The 27,926-nt window shown below is 40.2% G+C and overlaps 2 protein-coding genes across 5 annotated transcripts in view; one reads left to right on the top strand and one right to left on the bottom strand.

Moving 5' to 3' along the window:
* Positions 1 to 5,483: 5,483 nt before the first annotated feature.
* LOC117599787 (uncharacterized) overlaps positions 5,484 to 27,926 on the top strand; it is a 58,619-nt gene continuing 36,176 nt past the window's right edge. Inside the window, exons 1-4 of one of the 4 annotated variants that reach the window (XR_008305271.1) lie at positions 5,484 to 5,567; positions 17,848 to 17,919; positions 18,098 to 18,164; positions 18,492 to 18,807. The gene's annotated coding sequence lies outside the window, so the exon portion shown is untranslated. Of the gene's footprint in view, positions 5,568 to 15,532; positions 17,372 to 17,847; positions 17,920 to 18,097; positions 18,808 to 27,926 lie in introns of those variants that run through there. The other 3 variants (XR_008305272.1, XR_008305270.1, XM_053242222.1) reach the window with 3 other exon arrangements.
* LOC117599751 (piggyBac transposable element-derived protein 4-like) lies at positions 20,404 to 22,035 on the bottom strand. The gene is made up of 4 exons (XM_053242223.1): positions 21,828 to 22,035; positions 21,760 to 21,788; positions 20,708 to 21,379; positions 20,404 to 20,608 (listed from the first exon to the last, which is right to left on the bottom strand). Exons 1-4 carry the CDS (start codon positions 21,912 to 21,914, stop codon positions 20,410 to 20,412), a joined length of 987 nt encoding a protein of 328 aa, XP_053098198.1. The 5' UTR covers positions 21,915 to 22,035; the 3' UTR covers positions 20,404 to 20,409.

Raw genomic sequence — 27,926 nt, 5'->3', positions numbered from 1 at the left:
TACAGGATGAGCCAGTGGAGTGTAAATTGAGGGCTATGTAGAAGGAGTGATTGGTCTAATGCTCTCATTCAGGCAAGTAGAAATCTATACATAGATTTGCATGTTATATTATTGCTGTTGTTATTTTTGCCTATTCTTCACTGCATAATGTAATATTGTGGCTAAATGTTTTAGATCTTTTTATTTTCACAAATTGTGCCTGTTCATTTACAGGGTGATCTTACTTTTAGGATGAGCCAATACAGTGGACAGTTGAGGTTTAGGGAGGAGGACAGATTGACGGGTTTCAACACTGGTGTCATCAACAAGAAACAGTAGGCCTCCTATGTTATGAAATGGCCATGCAAAAATTGCAAGTTCAGCACATAAAAACATTTAGAGCTCTTAACGCATTATAGATTGAAACATCTACACACCAGTCAAGGCCAGTCAGAACCCTGCTTGTACTCAGATTGTCCTTGTTTAAGGACATTTAAAGGTTGGGGTGCACTTCACACACATTCGTCTAGAGATTCAAACAATACTGAAGGCACCTTTAAAAACTTGTTTCCAGATTTTACCAAGTCACATGGACTTGACTGATTCATTGTTGTTTAATGTTGACAAAATAAACTGTTTAATTGTATTGTATTTTAGTTGTGTGATTTGTGATAAACGTATGTTAAATGCATAGAGAAAATGAATACATTTATTTGGTAACATTTATCAAAAGGAAATTGGCAACATTTACATACAATTGAGGTCAAAAGTTTACATACCCCTTTCAGAATCTGCAAAATGTTTATTATTTTACCAAAATAAGAGGGATCATATAAAATGCACGTATAAAAATGACTCCGTTCAAAAGTTTACATCTCCTTGATTCTTAATACTGTGTTGTTACCCGAATGATCCACAGCTGTGTTTTTTGTTTACTGATAGTTGTTCAAGAGTCCCTTGTTCGTCCTGAACAGTTAAACTGCCTGCTGTTCTTCAGGAAAATCCTTCAGCTCCCACAAATTCTTTGGTTTTCCTGCATTTTTTGTGTATTTGAACCCTTTCCAACAAAGAATTAGTGTGGATGGACAGCAGCACTTCTCCAGAAATTAAAGAAGAAATCAAATGACTGGCTCTGACTCTTACAAACACCAAATACACTGAACACAACTGGGAGAAAAAAGGAGCAGGAAATCAAATCCCAAACCCAGACTTGGAAAAGATCTCATTCTAAAACTAGAATCGAAATCATGAAGACTTTTGTTCTTTCTAAACTCCTATTCTTAGCCACTGTTTTTCCTCCTGACAATGCATGTCTAACAAAACTAAATCACATGTGTGTGGGATTTATCTGGGGAACAACAGAGAAGTAACAACACCGACACTTTTCTACAAACTAAAAGAGCTTGGAGGACTTCAGGCCATTGAACTAGGAAACAAATTCAAAAGAGCTTTCTGTAAAAATGAGACACAAGCCAATGAATAGAGGAGCAGATTGGATAGAAGAGAGAAAATCATGGAAGAAAAAAGAGGAAGAGCAAGACAAAACATGCCCTTTTACTAATTATTATACAGAGATTTTACAATCAAACACGAAAACTTCAACTTAGACTGGTTTAATTTATCGAATAAATGTATTTATAAGTATTTATATTTGGTTAACTACTACAAGTGATGATTTATAAACACCGCCATAAAATGCTTAATAACAGAACAGTGATTGTGGGGAAATTGCAGTTCCTGGGTTTGGCCACACGAGGGCAGTCAAGCTCCATCCAGCACAACACGCAGCGCCGCCTCAAACAGCCGGTAGGCCTCGTGTCCTTCCCACAGACACAGAGCTCATCAGCCTTATTACTGTGCACTGGATTATTCTGCCATAACAACTCCAACACACGCCTCTTCTCTACTCTTTACTACTACTACTATTATTATTATTATTATTATTATTAGTAGTAGTAGTAGTAGTAGTATTTTTAATTTATTTTGTATCCTTTATTAAGAACATATCTTCAGGCCTCTCAGCACTTGACATGGAAATGTTAAAAAAAGGTTTATATTTACTTTTTATATCCGGATATCTGTAACAACTGGTTTGTGACAAAAAGTCCATTGTTAAAAACTCTATATAATGAAATAAACGAGTGAACGAATGAATAAATAAATAAAATTAAAACGCCTGACTTGCATTTTTAAATCAAACTTTAAAAAGTTACAAACTTTTAAATATACAAAAATAACTATTTACAGCATAGCCCAATCATGTTATTATACCTACATAGTTATTTCCCTTAAATATGGACAGAGATCATATTTTTAATAAAGACCATGGAGATTTATTTTAAGATCTTCGCTCCATTGTCCTTTGTCTTTTTAGTTCATTTAAGATTAGTTTAAAAAGCGTCTCAGCTGGGAGATGGCATTGCTTAGTGTCTTTAAAATCTCTTCTTTTTGCGGGATTGTCCCACATCTATCTTCCTTTAATTGCACAAGTCTGCTCTCTTTCCATTCTTTAGTTTAACGCGTGATTCATGCGGTTGATGAGGATTTTAGTGAGTATTTTATAATCGATATTCATGAGACTTATCTGCCTCCAGTTCTCCAGCTCATATGGCTCACCTTTCCTAAATCTTAGTGTCATAACACACTGGTACAGAGATTCATTTCAAATCCCTCCCTTTATGGCTTGGCTGTAGAAGTCAGTTAGGAGATGTGCAATGTGTTGAACTGCAGCTTTGGAGAACTCAGCTGGAAGCCCATCAGCTCCCGGACTTTTCCCCTCCTTTAACTGCACTATTGCTTCTAGCGCTTCTTTTACATCTATTGGCTTAAGAAGGTTGTTGTGGGTTTTGTTTTTAAACTTCCCACATTTCATTAAATCTTTTAATAGTTTTATTGGTTGAATTTCTTTTGCCAGTTGGTCTATAGCTTCTTTATGTAGTAATGTGTGGGATTTAGTTTCCAGAAGCTTCTCTTGCCGTGTGACTCCATCATTAGCTTCACTTTCACAGATCAGTGATCGGAGGCTACTGAGTGATCAGGTCTGTAATGTGCTACTCGGATGGTTTAGAGCTGGACATTCTGTCTCTTCTTCTTATTATTATTGAGTCGAAACGGTGAAACCGATGTCCTGAGGGAATTTCTGTCTAAAAGACTCTTTCACTTCATGTGTTTCACAAACCTTTTGGAGTAGTTTCCCTTCTCTGGATATTGATGTGTTTGTATTGGGGAATTTATCCTTTTCATGTGTAATGGGATTGAAATCTCCACATAAAATAATATTATATCCATCATTTAACACTTCATATCATTTATAAAATATTCTCATTTTACCAGCTCTATCTGAGGGGTTTACACATGAATAATTCTCATGTTTTGGTTCTTATAAAAGCAGTTAATGACTAAAAGTCCTGGGATGAGTTCTCGGTTCATCACCAATAGAAATCCTAACATCTCCACAAGGCCACATTTTCTTACCATTGTCCTTAATAGAATTGTTCATTACCCTCAATTCCTGTCTAAAAATAAAAGCTTGGATAATAGAAAGGTCTTTATTATTTGTGTTCTGGTTTTGTAATTGGATAATTGCATGAATGAGCAGGTGTTCCTAATAAAGTGCAAACTTGTTGCGTCACTGCTGGTTTACCCACCAAAAAAAAAAAAAAAAAAAAAAAAAAAAAAAAAGTGCCTGTTGCACAAAGCGAGTTGAACAAACTCAGGGCTGCAGAGGAAGCTTTGAGTTGACAAAACCAAACAAATGTAATCAGGTTAATGAAGGTTAACAGGTTTCATGACGCTACATTAACCACCGCAAAAAGAAAAAACTATACCATCTGCCGAATATCAATATCTTTCATACAGATGTTCATCAGGAAAAATCCAGGGGATTGTGTCTGTCCCTAAAAATCCTTTCTCTTCGAAGTGCCCTTCTGATTGTTTAAGCTCCAGAGGATTCTCCACAAACTGTGAAGCATCACTACAAACATTAAAGGTTAACTTTCACACGTCAGACTTTTCTCACTTTGCCCCAGAGCAGGTTTGCCCTGCAGTGTATGTTACCATGGCAATGAAACCTGATAAAAAAAAAAAAACAATCCACCTTGTTGAGACCGAAAAACCAGCGTTTGCTCGAATTAAACACAAACTTACCTGAGTAGCCACTGAAACCGGCTTCGTGCAGCAGGCCTCAGGAGCCAATACAGAGCTGGAGGCTTAACAGCACTTTTTGTTCGAAAATTTGTGAACTTCATACCAGGTGATGGTGGTGGAGCAGAACAAACATGGGGATGTTAGGTGTATAGAAATGCTGCAAAAGAAACTAAACTACAGATGGAATTTCCAAAGATTATATCCATGTGGGATGTTTACATGAAGATGTATTTAAATGATTTGTTTATATGTTTGTTTATTGGTTCAGTGGTATTGCACTTTGTGATATTGTGTGAACCCCTGCAGAAGTGTGAACTCCCTGCCTGTGGAAAGAGGAGATCCCTTCAGCCCTAGGAGAAGAAGGCTGCTTCTCAATTGTAAGAATGCAAAGAATGGACTTGCACTCTGGTGAAGGCCGGGCTTGCCAGGCTAACTTGGAAGAAGGAACTCAGAAAGACAGGAGGACAGAGAACGTATCTTTGTGAGAATTGAGATGTGCTGAGGTCTTCCTGTTTGCGCAATGGACTGTTCCAGCATATTTCTATTATAGTGGGTCAGGACCATCATCTTTTCAGTGCTCCCTACGTAATATTTTTCAGCTGCTTGATAGATTTACTGCTAAATGGCTGATTAACCAAAAGTTATTTAAGCATGTTTTAATGTTGTTTGCAACTGCAACCTCATGTTAACTAAAAACTAAGCTAACGAGTTAACCTTTAGCTCAGGATGGAAGCTAGTGTCGTTTCATTAAAATACTTCTGAGGGATAAAGTCGATTTTTCAAAAACCTCATATATATATATATATATATATATATCAATCTTTTGTTGGTATTGTGGTTAAAAAGACATTAAAACTTAGTTATGGGTCAGCTTCCGTCATCCTCCATGGTTTTGCCGCAGTGACTTCTGGGTTTTCAAGTGGGTTCGATACGCTCATGTCTGCATCCGATGCATCTTCGATATCAAGAACACATCTGGGTAATTTCATATGTCCTCAGTACTTGTGTTCTTGAGTATTGGAATTGAACTTTGGCGGTGGACGATGACATAGAACAAGTACACAAGGACACAAGATCATATGAGAACGCATATTGTGAAATGGCTGAAGTCTTACTGATAGAGCTCTGAGAAAGGAGCCTGAAATATTTTCCTAGCACAACCCTGTGTATTTATAGAAATCTAAAAGTGCTATTGATTTATTTTGAGCAGTCAATCCATCATTGATAAACAAACCAAAATAAACCAGCACCATGTCTCTGTGGCAAGGTGGGTGTGTGTGTGGGTGTGTGCGCGCAGATGTGTTTACCACTTGTCTGCATCACTGCTCTTCCCTCTGCAGAATAAACCAGAAAAACCAGTTAGACAGTACCAGTGAAGGTGAAACTCAGCAGCACCATTTTGTGTGGAGGGGAAAATAAACCATTTCAGGAGTAAAAACACAGTGAGTATCTAAATCTAAAGCTATAATATATTAACACACTGAAGTGACACTAGATGCAGAAGAGGTTTGTGGGTTTGTACTGAAGGTTTAATGTATACAGGTTTATGTGACAGGTGACTCTGTGCTGATACAGGGTTTGATTTAACACACCGATATTGGAGTAAAGTAAACGTGTGTCCTGCTGTAATCTGGAGAAGGAGACATGACCTCCAACATGAGTGTGTCTGGAAAAATGGACATAAAAAAATATGAGAGGTGAGAGAGAGAAAACTAACCCCCTTTCATCAAACTGCATTTTGACAGTTTTTCGTCCAATCAGAGTGCGCCACGTCACGAAGTCCCTCCCCTTTTTTATCCAATCAGAGCGCACCGTGGCGGGAAGTCCCACCCCCCTTTCGCCCGATGAGATTCTTCTTTTTTTCCAGATGTCCCGCCCCGATCCCCCTCCCTAATTTTTGTGGGTCCGTTCACGCGCATCTGTGTTCCGTGCGGGGGTCCGTTCACGCGCTTCAACCCCCTTTCTCTCTCACCCCCTCACCCCCTGGTCTGGGGCCCCGTGCAAATTATCCGGCCGGCGCACGAGGTCGGATTTCAGGCGGCTAGTGTCATGCCGTTCCGGTCTTAAACTTTAGCTAATATTTAATACATCTTAGATAAATTTGGATTAAAGCTAGCTAGCAAAAATTCCCCAATTGAAAGAGTTTAGCAAAAAAAAAAAAAAAAACCCAGTGCTTAGCATCAGTTAGGTTAGTCTCGCTATTTATATTTAGCCGCGTTTTACCAACAAGCATACGGGGAACATTTAATGCACAATGTACAAATTATTTATTTGTTACTGCTGTGTATAAGTGATTTATTTGAAGCTAGTCAAAGTTGATGGTCGTAGTGATGAACTTTTTTCCCCTTTACCCGTGTATCGTGCGATTTTTATTAATACTTTTATTTATTTTTGCAACATAAACGGTATCCGTGTTATATGCAAAAAGAGGATTAATGGCCCATCACGGGTGTTCTATTATCAGTGAGACTATTATTTCGATTTTTCAAGATTCTGACAAAGACGGCCCGTGGAAAACCAGCGCGTATCTTCGCCGCACTCAAGCACCGCCGGCGGGTCCGTTGTGCGAGGAATGGCCTCTGGGTTTCTGCGGACAGGGTGGACAATGGGGCTATGTGTTTAGATACGAAACCGGGGAATTGCAGCTTTATCAGGGGAAGTGTGGAGAGAGACCGGGGGTCTCGACGTGTCTAGCCTCGTTATCCTCTAACGACTGGGGTGTGTTAAAGAAGGTTGTCCTTGAGAATTTTGACAAGGATGAAGGAAAATGGAGAGGGAACGGGAGGGCCTCTCTCCCGGAGACTTTTCCCAGCACCGCGGAGGTTTCAGAGCGAAAAGTCAAGTTTATGGCTGTATGGTTGACTAGAGCCTCAGGTACAGCTCGCTGGTTCTACATCGTTCTCTACTTCGTTTTATGATATAAAAGCAGACTCGCCCGAGAGAGGAGAAGAGCAAAAGAGAGAGAGAAAGAGAAATATGGAAGACCGCTGTGAACGCAAGCTCAAGAGAATCAGGCCTACCCGGATAGTGTTGAGGATTATAGAAGAAGAAGACGGAATGTCCGACCATCCTTCATCTCCGGAGGAGAGTTATGCCGTTCCTTTGCCGACGACCCCTCCCCCGACCCCTGAGTTCTCGCAACAGCTTTCACCCCCTCGCTCCGAGGAACCTGTCGTCTCGGGGCACGAGGATCACGCTGACGAGGATCCTGCGGGGATGGAGGTTCAGGACACTCCTTCGAATGAGAACTCACCCTGCGGATCGGATGACCCGTTGCCGATGTTCATCGACGACCCTGACGCGCCGCTCACACGCTGGTTGAAGAGGATCGAGTTTTTCAAATGTCTGGAATCAGCGGTGCTTCATTTACTCAACAAGGTTCTGAGAATGTACGCCGAAGCCAAATGCAACAGTTGTCAGATCAGCCATCCTAGCCAGAGACAACACACGTGCTTGCTCGACCCACCCGACGACATATTCAATTTCAATTAAATTTTATTTGTATAGCGCTTTTAACAATGGACATTGTCACAAAGCAGCTTTACAGAAATAAATGGATTCACAAAAATATATTGTAAATATTTAAATTTATCACTGTGAATTTATCCCTAATGAGCAAGCCAGTGGCGACGGTGGCAAGGAAAAACTCCCCGAGATGATATGAGGAAGAAACCTTGAGAGGAACCAGGCTCAAAAGGGAACCCATCCTCATCTGGGTGCAACGGATAGTGCAATTATAAATAAATCCCTTCTATTGTGTACTATATGGACAAATAGTGCAATTGTGCAACCAATAAATTCATCACAGTATTTGCAAGAGGTCCGGCTGGTTAAAATCTATCCACTGTCCACTGATGGAGTCCTGAGTACGAAGCTGCTCGTGGCAACTGCAGCCCCAAAGCCACTACAGCAATCGCAGTCCCAAGCCATTACAGTACAGCTCCCCATATGTGATCCCCAAGCCATCTCCACAGCCCCCAGGTGGCACCATCCCCAGCAATCCAAACAGTTCTTCAGGCAGTCCATATGGGGCCACCCCCAGCAGCAGCGAGCGAACTCAACCGATGAGAACTCCAACCAGAAGTAGGGCATCAGGATGGGTCAGGCAGCGAGGAGGAGCAGAAGGGGTCAGGATCACTGGCATCACTGGCATCTCAGAAGTAGCATGTGTAGCTCGACAGAGAGTGAGGGAGAGAGAGAGATGGAGAGAAAGGAAGAGATTGTTAGGTGAGCTTTTGTCCTCTAATGGTTAAGCACGATGTACTTTGCATGCAGAGTGCAAGCAGGGACTCCGGCAAGACTAGCTGTGACAGCATAACTGAAAGGGAGAGCCAGAAGCTAACACAGACATGAGGGCACCCTGGGACATAAGGCAGCCAGCCACTCCACCGTCGACAAACCTGAGTGAACGTGTGAGAGTGGGGGGGCGACAGCATCCAAACATCCCATTTCACCACAACACTCTATGCCTGTGAAACCCTCCAGACCTGCCCCTGTACCTAAGAAAACTATTCACAAAAGGCTTGACTAAAGAAATATGTTTTCAGCCTAGACTTAAACACTGAGACTGTGTCTGAGCCCCGAACACTAAGTGGAAGGCTGTTCCATAACTGTGGGGCTTTGTATGAGAAAGCTCTACCCCCAGCTGTAGCCCGCATTATTCGAGGTACCAACAAATAGCCTGCATCTTTTGATCTGAGTAGGCGTGACGGATCATAAAAGACCAAAAGTTCGCTCAGGTACTGTGGCGCGAGACCATTTAGTGCTTTATAGGTCAATAGTAGTATTTTATAATCAATACGAAATTTGATTGGGAGCCAATGCAGTGTGGATAAGATAGGGGTGATGTGGTCATATCTTCTGGTTCTAGTAAGGACTCTCGCTGCTGCATTCTGGACTAACTGGAGCTTGTTTATGCATCTACTGGAACATCCAGACAGTAAGGCATTACAATAATCCAACCTAGAGGTAACAAAAGCATGAACTAATTTTTCTGCATCGTGTAGTGACAATATATTTCTTATTTTAGCAATATTTCTGAGATGAAAGAAAGCAATCCTAGTTATATTATCTACATGAGCTTCAAAAGAAAGACTAGAGTCGATAATCACACCAAGGTCTTTTACTGCTGCACATGATGAAACAGAAAGGTCATCCAGAGTTATTATGTAATCAGAAAGCTTACTTCTAGCTGCATGTGGTCCTAGTACAAGTACTTCTGTCTTGTCAGAATTAAGTAAGAGAAAGTTAATAAGCATCCAGTTTCTAATGTCTTTTACACATTCCTCAACTTAATTAAGCTGGTGTCTGTTATCTGGCTTTGCTGAAACATACAACTGTGTGTCATCAGCGTAACAGTGGAAGCTAATACCATGCTTACGAATAATTTTGCCCAGAGGTAGCCTATATAAAGAAAAGAGCAGTGGGCCTAAAACAGAGCCTTGCAGAACACCAAACTTTACCTTAGCATGAGAAGAGAAGTCACCATTTACGTTTACAAACTGAAAACGATCAGTCAAATAAGACCTGAGCCAGGAAAGGGCTGTTCCCTTAATGCCTACTACATTTTCTAGTCTATTGAGGAGAATAGCATGATCAATGGTATCAAAAGCTGCACTAAGGTCAAGCAGCACCAGCAAGGAGACACAACCCTGATCAGAGGCCAGTAGTAAGTCATTTACAACTTTTACCAGTGCTGTCTCTGTGCTATGATGAGGCCTAAATCCTGACTGATACATTTCATGAATGTTATTCCTATGTAAGTATGAGCATAGCTGCTGTGCTACAACCTTTTCAAGGACCTTGGAAATAAAGGGGAGGTTTGATATTGGCCTGTAGTTGGACAGTTGACAGGGATTGAGGTCAGGTTTTTTAATCAGGGGCTTGATAACTGCTAATTTAAAAGATTTAGGTACATAGCCAATGCTAAGGGAAGAACTGATTATCTTTAAAAGAGGTTTGATTGTTTCAGGAATTATCTGTTTGAGGAAACAAGTAGGTAAAGGATCTAGCATACAGGTTGATGATTTTGATGATGAAATTAGTGAAATTAGTTCAGTCTCTTCAAGGGGACTAAAGCGTTGTAGTTGTTTATCTAATATTATCATATTATCATCTACAGGGTTAGTTATAGAACTGTCCGGTTTTAAATTAATAGTCTGAATTTCTAGCCTGATATTTTCAATTTATATCATATATCAGACCTGCTTTCACGGTGTGATGCGGATGCTGTGGAACTCACTGTTCGTCCAAGCCCTTGAGAAATATATGGAGAGCTACATGTTTTACGAGACGTGCGAGGGCGACATAATCGGGCCTGCAGCAGAGATTCTTTTGCTGGGGTATAGATCAGGAGGACCGATCTACGAGTGCATCTACCGAATGTACGATGAAATCAAACCTGACGAGGAGAGAATAGAGCGTTTCATAAAGCTGGTCATGGACTGCAACTATTCCTGTTAACTTGATTTTATTCCATGCCGTCATATATGCATTTATTCAGTGTGTTTTTTGCAGCTACCTCTTATATTTTATTCTATACTATTATATATTCGATTATTCAGTATGTTTTTTTTTGCTGCTACCTCTTATATTTTATTCTATACTATTATATATTCAATTATTGAGTATGTTTTTTTGCTGGTACCTCTTATATTTTATTCTATACTATTATATATTCGATTATTCAGTGTGTTTTTGCAGCTACTATGCGGTACTCTGGGCCATCTTGGTTCAAACTTTGTTTATGATAAAACATTAATAACGTTTGTGTGTTTGTGTGTATAAAAAAAAAAAAAAAAGTTGAATAAAAAGTCTGAATAAAGAATCATGCCTTTCTCTGTGTGTACAAAAAAAAAAAAAAAGTTGAATAAAAAGTCTGAATAAAAAATCATGACTTTCTCTGTGTGTACAAAAAAAAAAAAAAAAAAAAAAAGTTGTAGTAACGCGGAGCCATCAGTTCTGTATCTTATGTCTTTATTAACAATACCTGAAGACATGAAAATAAGTTGCCCAAGCTAACAACGTTATTGCTTTTTTTCTGACGCATACACCTGCTCGCTCCTCACTCCCTGCAAACATGAAAATCCCCTTACAACTAGCTACTACTGCCATCTAGTGGGTAGCTGAACCATAAACCCACTTTACTACAAGAGTCTGAATAAAGAATCTCGCCTCTCTCTGTGTGTATAAAAAAGAATTTGAATCTCAATCCTCGCCTTTTTCTCTCATTTCGGTTCAGCCATGTCTGAGAAGCGTGCGATGAAAAAAGCGTATTACGATGCGTCCGACCCCGGTAGCTTCGGAGGGGTAGAAAGACTGCGAAGGGCCGTGCGAGATGAAAAGGGGAAGCCGCCGTCTGTGGAAAGGGTAAAAGATTTTTTATCGGAGCAGGATGCTTATACTCTACACAAACCGGCCAGAATACATTTTACTAGAAATAGAGTTTTTGCCCCGCGTCCCTTGAACCAATTTCAAGCCGACCTGTGCGATATGCAGGCTTTATCGGATTATAACAACGGGTACAATTATTTATTAATAACGGTCATAGACGTATTTTCCAAGAAAGCTTACGTTAGAACTCTCAAAAGAAAAACATCCGCGGAGGTGGTAAAGGCTCTAGAATCCGTTTTCTCTGAAAGCCAGACACCTGTAAAGTTACAGACCGACGCCGGAAAAGAATTTTTTAACAAAGCTTTTGAAGGTTTGATGAAAAAACATGGCATCGTGCATTTTTCCACATACAGCGAACTCAAAGCTTCGGTGGTCGAAAGATTTAATCGTACTTTAAAAGGTCGAATGTGGAGATATTTCACAGCTAACAATACCTTGCGATACCTCGACGTGCTGCAGGACTTGGTGAAAAGCTACAATAACAGTTTTCACAGCAGCATTAAAATGGCGCCGGCTCAGGTGAGCTTCGAGAACTTCGATCGAGTGTTTCAGAACCTGTACGGTAAGCCGCCACTCCGGAAGGCTAGATTGAAGATGGGTTTTGAGACGGGGGATCTTGTCAGGATATCGAAATTAAGAGGGGCATTTGATAAAAAATACGAACAGAGTTTTACAGACGAGCTTTTTTCGGTGGCCGAACGCCTCCCTCGCGACCCTCCGGTGTACAGACTGAAAGATTACGACGGAGAACCGGTCCAAGGCACCTTCTATGAGGCCGAGTTGCAAAAAGTAAAAACGGCCGGGGGGCAAAGTCTACCACGTGGAGGAGATTCTGAAGAGGCGTACGGTCAGGGGCGAAAATCAGGTCTTTGTATGGTGGAAAAACTGGCCTGAGAAATTCAACAGCTGGATCAGAGAGAGCGATTTAAAAATATATATAAAAAACGGACGACGTTTTGAATGAGGGTTCATCATTTCCCAGTCATGTACGGGCAGAAACACGTGGGTTTTTACATCACCCTACCATCCAACGCCAGCCTCGATGTTTTTAAAGATAACAAAATCTCCAGTTACCGCGTGGATCTGGCTCAGCATATCGATCTGGAAGGGGAATGGGAGGTCGCCTTGACGGAGATTTCCTATCCTCACACGTGGTATACCGTACCCGAAGAACGAGCATACTATGAATATAAGTTTAAACCAGAAACCCCGGAGACGAAGAGCAAGGTGCATCGTCACAAATTCCCAACGGGTGTTTTTGCTAACTTGGGACAGTTCAAAACGGAGATGGAGGCTTTGTTTAGAAAAATCAACTCCGATATTTACCTGTCCTACAACAATTATCTGAGGAAATTCGATTTCCAAGCGGGCGGTCAGACTCGTGTGCGGTTTTACCCACCGCTCGCTTACATTATGGGTGTGAGACCGGGAGAATGGATAGAATTCGACAGGAAGCTGGCCGATTACCCCCCTGATCTACGAGCTGGATTTTATCACATGTTCTGTTACTGCGATGCGGTTCGCCCTCAGTTGATAGGCGACGCTTATGCTCCGCTGATGAGGGTGGTCGACGTGCGCGGAGCGTACTGGGATGTGGTAACCTTACGCTTCGATCTGCCGTATTATTTACCCGCGAGCAAGCGCCACATCGAGAACATAAAGATAAAAACGGATCAGAACCAAGAGGTTGAATTCACTTACGGGAAGGTCATCGTGACGCTTCACTTTAGACCGAAAACATACGGTGTATGAATCTATATAAAATCCATCCTTTAACGCGACCGTCATTCAATCTCAGGCGTGAGAGGACGAAGCTACGTTTGAGGGTGTCGGAGAACTAATTAAAAAATAAAATGGCTCGGGTACTAGCGATGGAAGACCCTCACAGATTCGTCCGTTACTACGAAAATCAGGCCGGAGGCGATTTAGGAGGATTTTACGGAGCCCCTGTAATGTACGGTCGCGGTATCGGCTCTCTATTCTCAAAACTGTTTCGTTTTGTATCTCCTCTGCTGAAAAAAGGGTTCGACATTGCCAAACCCCATCTTAAAACGGCCGCCACCCGTATCGCTATGGATGCGGTCGGTAGAGTCGTGGGGAAAATGTCGAACTTCGACAATCGGAAAAAACAAGAGGGGTCAGGGGGCATCGTGGTTTTGTCGCGAAGGGTGAGGAGACGACCTCCGGGGGAGTGCCTCTCGTCGAGTTCTAATAAACGTTCGACGGGTAAGAAGAAGAAAACAGTCGGCAGAATCGGTCGCTCGAAGAGGAAACCCTTCCGGAGCTCCCATATATTTTAACCGACGTAGGGGAAATTCAAACAAAAAAACATGGCTCTCTTGCATCAGAAATCCCTCGAGTGCACGCTGCGCGAGCTGGATCTATTTTCTGCACCTATGACACAGCTTTCGATCGAAGATAAAATATACACCGAAATCTCTCCCGTGTCTGCCATCACGGACACGGGGCCCATCGAGTTTTTCATCCCCGGAGATGGGGAAAAGTATCTTGATCTGAATGACACCATGCTGCATCGCCGCGTAAAAATCACCAACGCCGATGGCACGGACCTGGCCGACGCGGCTGCGGTAGGGCTCATCAATTACCCTCTGAGTACGATATTCAGTCAATGCGACGTCATTCTGGGGGACCCTCTAATCTCACAATCGAGTGCCACACATCCCTACCGTGCCATGATCGAGACTCTGCTCAACTTTTCACCGGATACCCTCGGGAGTCAATTCACAGCCGGTCTTTTTTACAAAGACACTGCGGGAGCAATGGATTCTATAGCGATCGCCAACGGTCCTAACAGAGGATTAAACAAGAGAGCCGAATTCAGCGCTAATTCTAGAGAAGTGCACCTGCTCGGCCCACTCCACGGGGACATATTTTTCTGCGAGAGACTTTTGCTGAACTCGGTCGACCTGAGGGTCAAACTGACACGAGCCGGAGATGCTTTCTGTCTTATGGGGGCGCGCGACTCGGGATTCCGTCTGAGTGAGGCTAATACCCTCTAGTTCTTCCGCTGTAACTTTATTAAAGAGAAAAACATATTTAAAAAAAGTACAGAAGAGTTAAAATAAAAGAGAAATTAATAGAAAAGCTTACCCTGATACTCAGGCACCTGGTGAATTTCAGCTTGAACTTTTAAAGCTGAGAATACATAAAGTGTTTATTTAAACAATGTTTTTAAGAGAAAAGAAATACCTTATAATTTCAACAAGTTTTCTTACCATGAGCCATCATGTCGATCCCCGAATTTCTTCATGGAAAATGTTAATCCGTCTCGTTTCTTATATACCCTAAAGTTCTTTTCCCACCGAAACACCTGTCACAAGTTCTCGAGCAACCATATACACCTGACGCATCATATCATCGCTTTAGAGGGTGGAGGGGTAGACTGTCGCGACCCCTCCGACAACACGTGGGGAAAAAAGTTCATCACTATGACCATCAACTTTGACTAGCTTCAAATAAATCACTTATACACAGCAGTAACAAATAAATAATTTGTACATTGTGCATTAAATGTTCCCCGTATGCTTGTTGGTAAAACGCGGCTAAATATAAATAGCGAGACTAACCTAACTGATGCTAAGCACTGGGGTTTTTTTTTTTTTTGCTAAACTCTTTCAATTGGGGAATTTTTGCTAGCTAGCTTTAATCCAAATTTATCTAAGATGTATTAAATATTAGCTAAAGTTTAAGATCGGAACGGCATGACACTAGCCGCCTGAAATCCGACCTCATGCGCCGGCCGGATAATTTGCACAGGGCCCCAGACCAGGGGGTGAGGGGGTGAGAGAGAAAGGGGGTTGAAGCGCGTGAACGGACCCCCGCACGGAACACAGATGCGCGTGAACGGACCCACAAAAATTAGGGAGGGGGATCGGGGCGGGACATCTGGAAAAAAAGAAGAATCTCATCGGTCGAAAGGGGGGCGGGACTTTCCGCCACGGTGCGCTCTGATTAGATAAAAAGGGGAGGGACTTCGTGACGTTTTAACTTATAGTTGGACGATATTCAGCAGGAGACAGAGAGAGATTCCTCGGAATCTGAATTATCCACCTGCACAGGACTGGACCCAGATTAAAATCCAGATCTGAGTGCATCATCGTCCAGTGATGTGAAAGATTGGAGCCCAGAGACAGGTTCATCATGTAAGAAACTGTCCAGTGAAGAAGATCTTGAAAGCCCAGACACAAATTTGAGTGAAGATGAAGACCAGCAAAGAGGCAAGTGCACCATTAAACAACAAAAGAACCCCAGAACTTATGTGAAAAGACACAATAAACAGCACAAGATAAACAAAACAAATAAAGACAAGTCAACTGTGACCCTAAGAAGTTGTACAAAAAGGGAAGACAGTAAAAGAGCATGGGACAAGAGACATTATTGCCTCTACTGAGGCAAATCACAATTAAAGATATCAAGGCATTTGGAGAGAAAGCATATAGAGGTCAAAGATGTGGCATATGCCTTCAATACCAAACCTCTGGAACAAGGCAGAGGAAAATAGTGACATGGAAGCAGCCCTCTGATAAAGCTTCTGTTAAGGATTATCTGCCTCACTCATATTGTTTTGGAATGTTCAGGAAAAATGACCTGTGGAGACAGGGGAAGAGTACAAAGTTGTGCTGCATCCTTGCTTCCAATAGCAGCTTCCTCAGCCGGAGGTCAGATATCAGAGCATCATCAACAACATGCGACAAGACGATGTGTCCTTTCACATCAGGGCTGATTCTCTGATTTGTAAATATGGTGAATCAGTGTATGCAAAACATGGTCGTGTGACGTCTAGGCACCAGTATATTGCACTAAGAATGAGGGAGCTTGGCTGACAAGACTGTCAAAAGTCTTGAAGATTTGTGTGTACCATCAAAATTTCCGTTTGTTGTCGATGTTGCAAAGTGTCTTATTCGGTTTAAACCTTCAACAGCAGTCTAAATTGGATTCTGTCGTAAAGGGGCTGTGGAGGTCCTGATTGGACAAACTCTTATGAACGACAATGATCTGGCAGAGAAGAAAGCAAAAAAATTCTTTGAACATTTGGAGAAAAACTGGAGGATCAGTGTTTGTCACTGCTCAACAAACCATAGAAGAAAAAAGATGGAATAAAGATGACATTCCCCTCACCAAAAATGGGATTGCTCTGAGAAACCATCTCAGGATGGTAGAAGATGAAGCAAGAGGGCAACTGACACAGGAGCATACAAGGCATTAAACGAGACTGTTCTGGCACAGGTCACTATCTTCAACAAGCGGCATGAAGGGGAAGCGTCACGCTTAACTCTTGAGACCTACAAGAAAGCAAGCACAAGTGTCATTAATGAGGACATTTATGAAACCTTGTCACCATTAGAAAAGGAGCTAAGCAAGCTATTAACCCACATAGAAATCAGGGGGAAAAAGGGGGCAAGAAGGTTCCAGTTTTCTTGATGGAGAGAATGAAGGAGTCAATGGATTTGTTGGTTAAAAGGAGAGAAGAAGCTGGTGTTCCTGCTGAAAATCCCTAACTCTTTGCAAGACCTGGCGTGTTGACAAACACACGTGGATGTGACTGTCTGTGAAAATATGCAGAAGAAAGCAAAGCAGAAATCCCTGAATTCCTTAGGTCAACTAAATTAAGAAAATAGGTTCCTGCACTCTGCCAGATCTTAGATCTTAGTGAACAAGAGCTGGAGCAAGTTGCAAGGTTCGTGGGGCATGACATCAGAGTTCACTGTGACTTACAGACAGACTGACAAAACATTTCAAATGGTCAAGATAAGTAAGCTTCTGTTTGCAATGGAGCAAGGCACTGAGATCTTAAGGGGGAAGAACCTCAGCACACTTGACTCTTCTGTCTGTGGTATGTCTGCACTCTGTTTTATTGCCAATGTAATTGTATTTTGTAGTCATACATCTTTGTTAGTGGCCTAGCCACTGGAGCCATCGTTACGAGAACTCCACTGACTTTTTTTTTGGCTGTACAGTCTTTTACAGCTGGACAATAACACTCATTTAACATCAGTTAATAGAAACACATTTCTAGGGAAACCACAGACACACACAGTACACCTTATGAGCTGTTATGTTCACTGTGCTCATGTAGTGAGTAGTGTGTACTACAGTTTCCATTGGTGGTGTTTATATATGCAGTACTTGTTTAAAATAATCCCCCCAAAAATTAGTGAAGTTTTACCGTTACATACTTCCTAATGCTAACTGGAGTAGGATTTGTTTAAAAATGTGTTTGACTGTGGTCATTTCTGGTAGTGAAAATAGTGTAAAGGTAACAACTTGCAACAGTAGATCAAATGTATTATTTACTGTTATCTTTTATAGGTGAAAGTTCCACATTGACTTCTGTGAGTGTCCCACAGAGAAAAAAGAAAGAAGGAAGAGAGGTGGATGAGGGTAAATTTTTAAATTTTCCATTTTAAAATGATCTAAACACTTGTAACCTTCGTGCTATTAAAAGCACCTCTCAGTAAAATGGAGTCCAATACAAAACCACCACTAGGACCTCAATACAAAAACATAGAATTGAATTAGGAGGATGAGGTGTCACTTTTAGTTTGTTCTTGTTTTTCAGATGGATGTTCTGACCTCTTCAACCCCCAAAAGACACTGCATTGAGGATGGAATGTCAAACGTAGCTGGTGAGTTAAATAGTGTTTATCTTGAAATCTACAAAAACCTGCCTTTTGGCAAAGCACACTACATGTTGTTAAACATATTAATGGCTAAAGTCTGATAACACTGTAACCAGCACAAACTGGGCTACAGTAATATGTGAGCAGGATGTTTATAAATGATGGTGTTTGAGAAAACAGTGTTTATGCGTGGTTAATGAAAAACTCAAATTTAAGTCACTGAAATAAGGCCATAAAACACATTGGTTCACAAGACTTTTGAGAACTGAATCTTGTAGCCTAGAATTTTTGCATCAAAATGATGTGATAATCATCTTGTTCACTCATTCACAGAAAACAATATACTGATTTAAATTTTCGAAGACACTTTGTTTCGAAAGGGCATATGCAAGAGGATGATCATGAATAATAATGTGATTGACACCTGAGAAGAAGACAAAGACCCACATAATGACCTGCATAATGAGCCTTTCAGTCAGGAATGTGGCTGAGAGGGAAGTGCTATGAAAAAGAATGTGAGGACAAAAGAAATGTATATATTTTTTGTTTGTAGTTTATTTAGAATATAGTAAAAGCCCACTCTTCCACCCTATGTATAACCTACTCTCTCACATAGTACACAGAATTGAACAGCTATACATCTTTGTGCCACTCTAGGAAACAGTTCCTTCTCAGCTGAACACACAAGTGAACATCACATGCCTGGCATTTCCAAGGAGTGTCCTGCCTCTTACCACGCTTTGCAAAGCACACAGATCCGGCGACCAGCAGTGGCATCTGAGGCCTGGCTCAGCTCCTGGAACTGGCACATGGTCAACACTGGTCCTTTTGGTGTTATTTTCTGTGACACACCACAGAGCTCTGCAATTAGTTGTTCCATAAACTCCTTGTGGCTCATGGTGCCATAAAGCTCTTTGTGTACAATAAAGGCATTGGTGGCAGCAATGTCCAAGAAGTGTAGAAATAGCTTTCTGTACCACTTCATTGTTTTGTGCTGTGTGGTGTAGTACTGTAACGGCTGATCAGACAGGTCAACGCCCCCCATGTGCTGGTTGTAGGCAGTCACAGGTGCAGGACGTGGAAAACTCTTTGTCCTCCATCCATTCTGTGTTTTCACCCTCCTCTGCACAGTGTCTCCTGTATGAGCAGCATGGATGGTGGAACAGACGGACACCTCTCGTGTCTCCATCCATTTCACAAACACAAGATGTCCATCTCGAATCCACCTGATGGAGCCCCTCGCAGATTTTTTGGTGAGTGAGTTAGCTGCATTCCGAGGGCAATCCTTCCTGTTGTCTCTGTAAGTCCCACATGCACCAAACTTCAAAGCAAACAAGTCTGTTAGAAGCTTGGGACTAGTGTAAAAATGATCCATGTATACATGGTACCCAGAGCCCAAAACTCTACGGTCCAACAGAGATGTCACAGCATCATATGACAGTCCATGGCCTTGTTCTTTCCCGTGTACACAGCAAAATCGACAGTATATCCTGTAGGGAAAGTTTAGCTCATTTAAATTAAGCTGACGTATTCTCCACCATTATATAAGAACTTTTAGCTCATTAGATGTTGACTTAGTTGTGTCTTATACTCATTATGACGTAAAGATTATTAATGTAATCAGTAATATTGATTATCTTAGGGAATTTTATCAAAATAGGTTTGACGAGGCGTCTTATGCACTCTGGCAAGTCATTACGGTTGCGGCCGTCGACAGTAATAACTTCCCTTGAGGACAACCTTTATAGAGCACGGTACTACAGATCGGGCACCCTAGGAACTCAGATGGTGAGCAGGAAATCACAGAACAACATCACCTTGAACATAGACGAGACTTTATTGTACTAAGCTACTACAGACACAGGCTACTACTACTAACTACTACACACATATCCTAACTACTACACACATATCCTAACTACTACACACATATCCTAACTTACCACACACAATCAACACGCACACAGACATACACATTCATACATGTGGGTATGTGACATGAGAAGAACCAGTGATAATAACCAGAGAGTTGAGTTCTGAAGCATATGCATGACCATTTTACTAGACCCTGACCTGAGTGAGCCATCATTCTATATCAGCATTAGTCGATGAAAAAGGGTTTTAGGTTTACTGCACCAGCTTAAATGAAGTTGGGAGGTATCAATACTTGCTTTGCTTGGGTGATGAGTGGAAGGAGTTGGTGTCGGTCAGCAGGTTCTAGTCGGATCGGAGTTGGAGGATGTTAGAGGAGTTATGGATCGTCGCCGGAGAGGGAGGCTGGAGTCTGAACGGCTGGGAGAAAACTTGATTCAGGCGAAGTTCGAGGTTGCCAGCCTTGGGACCTTCTGAGGCAGGTTCTCTTGCTGTTCCAGCTCTGTTCAGGTTCCAGCTTCAGCTCCAGCTCCAACTCCGGCTCGGTTCTTTTCTTGGTCGAGGTGTTCTGTGTTTCTCTGTGTGGTTGTAGAGACAGTTAGTTTCCTTAATTTGATAGTCTCGATTCCTACAATCCATTTGATGAGTCCGCAAGAACAAACAACTTGAAGCCCCACCTGGTTGGTATGGCTTTCATGTACTGAGTCATTCCTGTGTTTGCTTTGCATGCCACCATTCTTTCATCCACTGCCAAATTTTGTCTTGGATGATAGATGGCCTTACATGCATGCCGGATAGTGTCCATGAGGGGTCTGACCCTGAAAAGACGGTCGTGTTCAGCTGTTCCCCTCTTTCGGTCATTGTCCTTTTCTGCATCTGGGTGACTCATGTGCAGATTCCATGAAATGGTGCGGTATCTGTCCCTTGACATGATTGTGGCAGGAAAAGGAATAGAGAAAAGACTATCCTGCCGCCAGTAGTCTCTGACGGACCTCAACTTCACCATGGCCATGTAGAAGAGTAGCCCAATGTAGCAGTACAGCTCACTGATGCTGACGTCTGTCCATTTATATTTATGGCCCTTTGCACGTGCCCTGGCAGCCTGAGCATTGGTGTTTCGACACAGAGTTGACACAGCGGTTGCAGAAAAAAACATTTTGAACAGACTCATGGGAGTGTGTGCATCACAGGGTCTTGGGTCTAGCTGTGGTCCAGGTTGCCGTGTGGGCAGGAATCTCAGAGCCTGTGGAGCCACGTCAACATCAGTCTCGGTGTTCCATGACAGAGTGGGCTGCTTATCTGCTTTGGCTCTCTTTGCCACAGGTTCTTTTGCACTGTTTTTCTCACGTCTGAAATAAAAAAAAACAAAAAAAACAAATAAACTACATTATTAACATTATTGTGATGTTCACTGATACTAGTACTAATTTATAGAAAAAAAGAACACACATTACCACATAGCACACATTTTATCATAAAGTAAATAAATCAAATTAACATCTGTAACATCTGTTAAATAGTGAATGCACACTTGCTCTTTATTTAGCATTGAGTTTTCACAGTACCTTGGTATATGCCTACTTGATGAGAAAACAGAATGCCAATAACAAAGAAACAATATTCTAACACTATCAACCACAAATAATATTACCATATAGCTAATCATTATATATATATATATATAGCCGAGCAACATTGTAAATGATGAAGGTAATAATAAAGGGCTTACTCGTCAGGAATGAGATCCTCCGCTGGGTCCAGTCGCTCTTCAAAATGCAAACGCTCATCATCCGAGTCACATTCTTCCTCTGAGGAGAAAGTAATCTCTTCGTCGCTGTCCAGAACCAGCCGGAGTGCTTCTTCACCCGCGTAGCGTGCCATCATCCAAACGCGCAGAAGAAGTGAGTAAATTCTGTGATGAAGCTTGACGTTTTATGCCGTTTCTCGGGGGCGTGTACATAATTACCTGGCTCACCTCAGATCGTTTCCATATGAACAGCGCGCTCAGTGCGAGGCGGGATCACATTAGCTATAATGAGGTGAGACAGGAGAAACCCTACCACTCCTTACTTTCATACCGATTACATAAAAAGAGATTAGTTGTCTTCGACTTGAATTGTTTCATTTCAAAGTAGACATTTCAAGCTTTCTAGACATATATTTCTCACGTCTTTGAGGCAAGTATTCGCTGAGATTCAGGGGGTTTTATTTACGTGTCTGTGAAGAGAGGTGACAGAGACGGAGAAGACAGAGAACGCTCCCTGTCTGTTTTCTTTACTCTACAAAAGCACAGCGTTTTGTTATTGTGAGTGTATACAAATAAAAGTAGACCCTTTCCAGATTCCAATGATGTATTGCTCTTATCTGCCCAGATAGCAACAGAATCTGGGCGAGATCTGGCTTACTTTAGGCCCTTCTGGTTTAATTGTGGCACAGTGTTTTTGGCTGAGTCTTGGCTGGAGTTTGGTCCACCAGAAAAAGAAAACAGTCTGCTGCAAACCTGGGTGGGTTTTGGTTGGGTTTTGGTTAGCCAAAGAGTAAAGAAACAGCTTTACAGCCAAAGAAATCTTGTGAAGTGCTTCATTTGTATGTCATACATCAATAAAAAGTTCATTTTGTCCAAAACAATTGAAATAATGAAAATGTGCTTGATGTAGTTAAAATGATTGAATATTTGTTCCAGGGCAAAAACTTATCAAAAATTATTTTAAAATGAGGGATGAAACAAATGAATTCTAATGAATTGTAAGGAGGTAATATGTGTTTTTGTAAAGAAAAGAAGACTTGATGGCTCTGTAGACAAGATTAGCTTGAAGGGCACTTAAAGCAGACAAGGTGTCAATGTGCAGAATAAAAACAAAACAATAATGAAATGGTTTCGAATGAAGGAAGCTTCAGGCTGCAGCATCATTGCTAAGACAAAAGACTGAATCAAGGTTGGAACCACACTTTGACTGAATAGATGTTTAAGAGTTTATACCTGAACGGTTGTGAGGAAATGTCTTTTTCATATTGTTTTAAAAGCACCAACTTCATATAGGTTTATTCAGTAAAATGGTTTATTCACTAAAATGGAGCAAATACAAATCAAATACTGAGATACAGTCTGACAATCTGCTTCTTTATCATTTGATATCAATCCGAGAATAAAGATCTACAACTAAACAAAAAGTTACAAAGACAAACCTTCATGGATCTGTTACAGTAGTAAAACGTTTTTGTGGGATGGTAAAAAGTCATAATAAAATGAATTAATCAATTAATAAAATATACTATAAAATATAGCACTTAAATGAACTATTTCAATTGGTTTTCAGGATTTCACAGTGGGCAATATAAATTATATTACATTAGGAACGTCTCAACAAATAAAAAGGCGAGAAAAATAAGCCAAATCAATGCTTGACAATTTTTCACGAGTATTCACAATTCCTTCAAACAATGAATTGAGATTATATCGAGACAATGTTTTATACTCAACGTCGTAACAACTGAAATCTGCCCTTCTCTGTACGTCTGACCATGACGTAGTCTGCAATGCATCTTGGAAATAGTAGTTGATTTGCATCTACAGTGTTAAATCCGCTTTACAAAAAGGACTACTTTTCCCAGAGTGCACCATGTCTTCAGCCTACAACAAAAAATAGACGTGTTCGACTTCATGCAGAGTGAACAAATCGATTTTCTATACTAATTGGGCTAAAAATGATATTCTAACGGTCTCACAGTTGATAAATAATGAAGGATATTTACTTACATATACTGAATTTTGAGAGAAATTTGGTATTCCGATACCTCCACGTGAATACAGTATTGTAGGATTTGTGAGGCTTTTAAAGGGCTTCAGTGAATCTAAACAATCAACATTTAAAAAAGAGCTCTTATTAAACGGTATTGATATCAAAGATAGACAATTTAATAATACATTTTTTAGATGTTTGTACTTCTGGAATAACCATTTTGAGAATATCAAATGGAGATTGATTTGGATTTATAATAACAAATTCTGTGTCACAAATAAAGTTAGTGAAATTTACTTTAAAATTATACGTAGAATTTATCCAACTAACCAGTTTCTCAGGAGATCCTGAGCTGATCTCTCGGAATTTTACGTTTTTTGTGGAATGGATGTAGAGACTGTTTTGCATCTTTTTTTCGAATGTATGCATGTTCAATTTTTCTGGATTGAGGTTGAATATTTATTTACTATGTTGAGTGGATCTAAAATTAATATAAGGAAAAGAGATGTTCTATTTCATTTTGATAAAAAAAAAAAAAAAAAAAAAAGATATGGATAAGAGTCACATTTTTATGCTAAATCTTCTAATATTATGAGGTAAGTTTTATATACACAAATGTAAATGGCAGAAAGGAAGCCCAGTATCTCCCACTTCAAAGTTGGAATTTTACTACATCAAGGTAAGTAAAAGCTTTTTTTTTTTTTTTTTTTTTTTTTTTTTTAGCTTTTCTGTGGTTGGTTTTTATTTGCTTTATGCTAGAAGTGCTGCAGTTATTCACAGTCCTCATTTTCAGTGCATAATGGAAAACTTGTGGGCGAAGCAAAGTGAGCAAAGCGAGCAAAAAAAACCTGTGCAAAAGGCGTGTCGATAGGATGCTTGAATCTTTGGAGAAAGAAATGAATTCTCAGCCTGAAAAGAGACCAAGCAGTGGCACCAATGCATGGAAGAGTTTTTCTGATTTCATAATCACTGTTAGTGTAAGCCTGATGTCATACAAGGGATGGTGTGGTAACCTTACATTTTCTGTGTTTTAATGTTTCAGCACTTCTTCATGACGTCTTAACAAAAAACTAGAAATTGTTATGGAGCAGCAAAGAAACCTTGTAAGAATGGTTCAGGATCTCAAAGAAAACAATGTGAGGGAGATCACTGAGGCTAACCACTTAACTCCAAAACGTTTTCCAATTGAAGATTTAAGATCATTAACTTCCCTGGAAAGTGATCTTCGATCCTCTCCGGAAACGAGACGAGAAGTGGTAGGTAACACTAATGGTTATGCACAGTTCCCTAATGCCTACTGATAACACTTACATATCTGTTTCTAATTACTGTTCTAATTAAATTGGGTGTGATCAATCTAAAGCAAACTGATCTAAAGAGTTCATTTCTGAATTTTTGATAAGTTGTATGTAGTATAATTACTAATCCTTATTCAAAAGTATTCAAGGACTAAAAGCGTGCTTAAAACCATTTCAGGTACTGGAACTTGGATTGCTGGGTGGCGTGGATCTGAAGAACACTGTCTGGAGAATAATGAAGCAGGCAATTAAAAATGACTTTGCTAAAACCATCAGCTGGAGAGGTGTAAATGGAAAAACACCATTGCAAAGTTTGGAGCTTAAAAGTGTTGTGATTGGTAAGTGCTTTTGTTGCAAGTCTTTGTAGAACTTTTTCATGACTTTCATGTCATTAATGAATGTTGAATGTCTCGGTTCTTTAGTACTATATTTTACTATATGCTTTATTTATTATACATTTGATTTAAATGTAATTTTTCTAACTCTGTATCTGTATGCTCCTATTCTAGAGGCTGTAAGAAGAAACCCAGTTTGTGCCCAAATGACTGAGCTGGAGGTTGAGCAAGTTATTCGAAGGTGGTTTTATTTTGCTGGTGATCGTGAGGGTGGCAGAAAAAGAACAGCACCACTGCAAAATGTTCATGTAAATAACTAATTTTCTGTTATTGTGTAATTTATGCTTTTGCACATGTGTAAAAATATATATTTGTTTTTCTAACCATTTTTTGTTTGTTGGTTTCACTTGATTTATGCACATTTACTTTAGTTTGCATTATTGCTTTGCTGTTTAACATTTATATTTTATTGCTTAGATTTTAATTACTGTTATACTTCTATTATATTGTGACTGTTGCTTTTATTTTGTCTTGATCTACTGCGGTCTTGATCAACTTTTTTACATTTTTTCACATCTGTAAATAGATTTAATTTGTCTTTTATAACCAGCTTTTGCTTGTTGGTTTCATTTACTTTATTTGTGCACATTTAGTTGTTTATGTGCATTATTGGTTTATGAAACATTTCTACTTCCTGCTTAGTTTTTAATCTCTGTTATTCTTGTAACTATTTTCCTTTTATGTAGTCTTATTCTTCTGTTATTATTGGTTTATCTTATTTCCCATTGTTCTAGTTTTATTTTTGCAACCTTTTTTGCACATCTGTAAATATGTATTATTTTGTTTGTCTTTTGTAACCAGATTTGTTTGTTGGTTTCTTTTGTTTATGCCCATTTACACTTTTTTGTTTGAGGTTTTAATTTATTCACGACTACCCATTTATATTTTTGGTTGGTTTCTTTGATTTGTGCACTCTACACTTTTACTTTATTTTGCCTTGTTTATTATTGAACACTTTGCTTAGTTTTTGTTGTATTATGACTTTTGCTTTTGTTTTTTTCTTACTGTTATGTTATTGGTTTCTTATTTCCCATTGTTTTAATTTTCCTGTATCTGGCTGGGATTTTTACCTCAGTGTTAATAAAACACTATATTTTCAAAGCGTGTGGTTTTAATATATTTCACAATGATTAAATATTATCTAAGGGTGCATTCAGGCTCAGTTTGGAGCATGGGATAATGTTGGTGTAGTTATGGCTGTTTTGGGGGTTGTGGATAAGTTGTGGGTGCGTTTTGTGTAAAGGTGTTGGCAGTTTGGCTCTTTTCTGGGTTACACATGGGGATTCAGGCAGTGTTATGGGACAGTTAGGGCTGATTCCAGGGACATGACAGAAGATACAGGCATGGCTCTGGTATTCTTTAGGCAAGCGGCTTAAGGTCCATTCGAGGGGAGTGGGCCGTGGTGGTATGTGGGCCATAACAGCCTAAATTTAACCAGATAAATAAACCAATAAACATCAGGAAGTTGGCTCTTTTCTGTCAGGTTCTGAACTAATCTGTAAGACTCTCAGAATATCTTTACACTTACAGTCTCAAGAAGAATGTTTTCATGCTGAATTAATATTGACTTTAGTTGCACAAATATTTTCTATTTGTTATTGTTATAGATTCTTCAAAGCCTCCAAAGCGGAAGTGGGAGGAAAAAGAGGTAAAAGCTGTAGAAAGGCACATGATGGGATTCATCAAGAAATGCAAAGACCCTGGTAAGCAAGACTGTGAAAAATGCATAGTAGCAGTAGTACGGCTGTAGTACAGTCCACATCAAATGATCAAGTGAAATTTGATTCCTCATGACATGACCCCTTTAAAGGAAAAAACAAGCTTTGTTATGCCAGTATCTCTGTACTAGCTTGAAAGGTGTCTAGCCAAAGACTGTATCATCAGCTCTAAAAGTATAATTAAGTGGAATTTGTGTATCACTATAGAGTCCTAAAATTATGATTTCATTAGAGTTTGTGTATAACTGGTGTCCTAAAAGTTTGAATTGAGCAGAGTTTGTGTTTGTCCCCAAATTGAAGGTAATGAGTCAGTTCTTTAAGGAAGTCTTTCATTGAAAATATCAACTGATACATGCAATGAGTGTGTCACCTGTAGTGCAGTCGTGTCTTTCTTTAGTCCCTAGACCCTCTAGAAATGGATGTACCCAAAGGTAGGGTATTCAGTCATATGACCTCATTGTGCTCTTAACTAGGTGTGTGTGTGCGCTCTTGTAAAACCAAGCTAGGTGATTGTTCCATCAGTTGGGTGCCTCAGCCCTATGGGTTGGTGTTTAAGATTGTTTTGTTTGGTTTATTTTTCCTTAAGTTATATAAGGAATTCCATTTGTGTTATTTGAAGTAGTGCTGCCAGTGGCTTTATTTACTGCTACTTCAGTGATTTTAGAGTGTCTAGCTTTTTTTTTAATACTGTGTGTTAATAAAGATTTGTATTTTGTATTGTTACCATGTTTCTTGCCTACCTTTT

The sequence above is a fragment of the Pangasianodon hypophthalmus genome, chromosome 19, assembly GCF_027358585.1.
Source record: "Pangasianodon hypophthalmus isolate fPanHyp1 chromosome 19, fPanHyp1.pri, whole genome shotgun sequence".
NCBI lineage: Eukaryota > Metazoa > Chordata > Actinopteri > Siluriformes > Pangasiidae > Pangasianodon > Pangasianodon hypophthalmus.
The sequence above is the reverse complement of the archived record's forward strand: the minus strand, read 5'-3'. Positions and strand labels throughout refer to the sequence as shown.

Excerpts from the sequence above, each read along its gene's own strand:
- LOC117599751 (XM_053242223.1), bottom strand. The coding sequence starts at position 21,914 with ATGATGGCACGCTACGCGGGTGAAGAAGCACTCCGGCTGGTTCTGGAC. Across the intron at positions 21,380-21,759 it reads GAGGATCTCATTCCTGACGA|ACGTGAGAAAAACAGTGCAA; the intron begins GTAAGCCCTTTA and ends TTTTTATTTCAG. Across the intron at positions 20,609-20,707 it reads ATGAAAGCCATACCAACCAG|AGAAACACAGAACACCTCGA; the intron begins GTGGGGCTTCAA and ends ACAACCACACAG.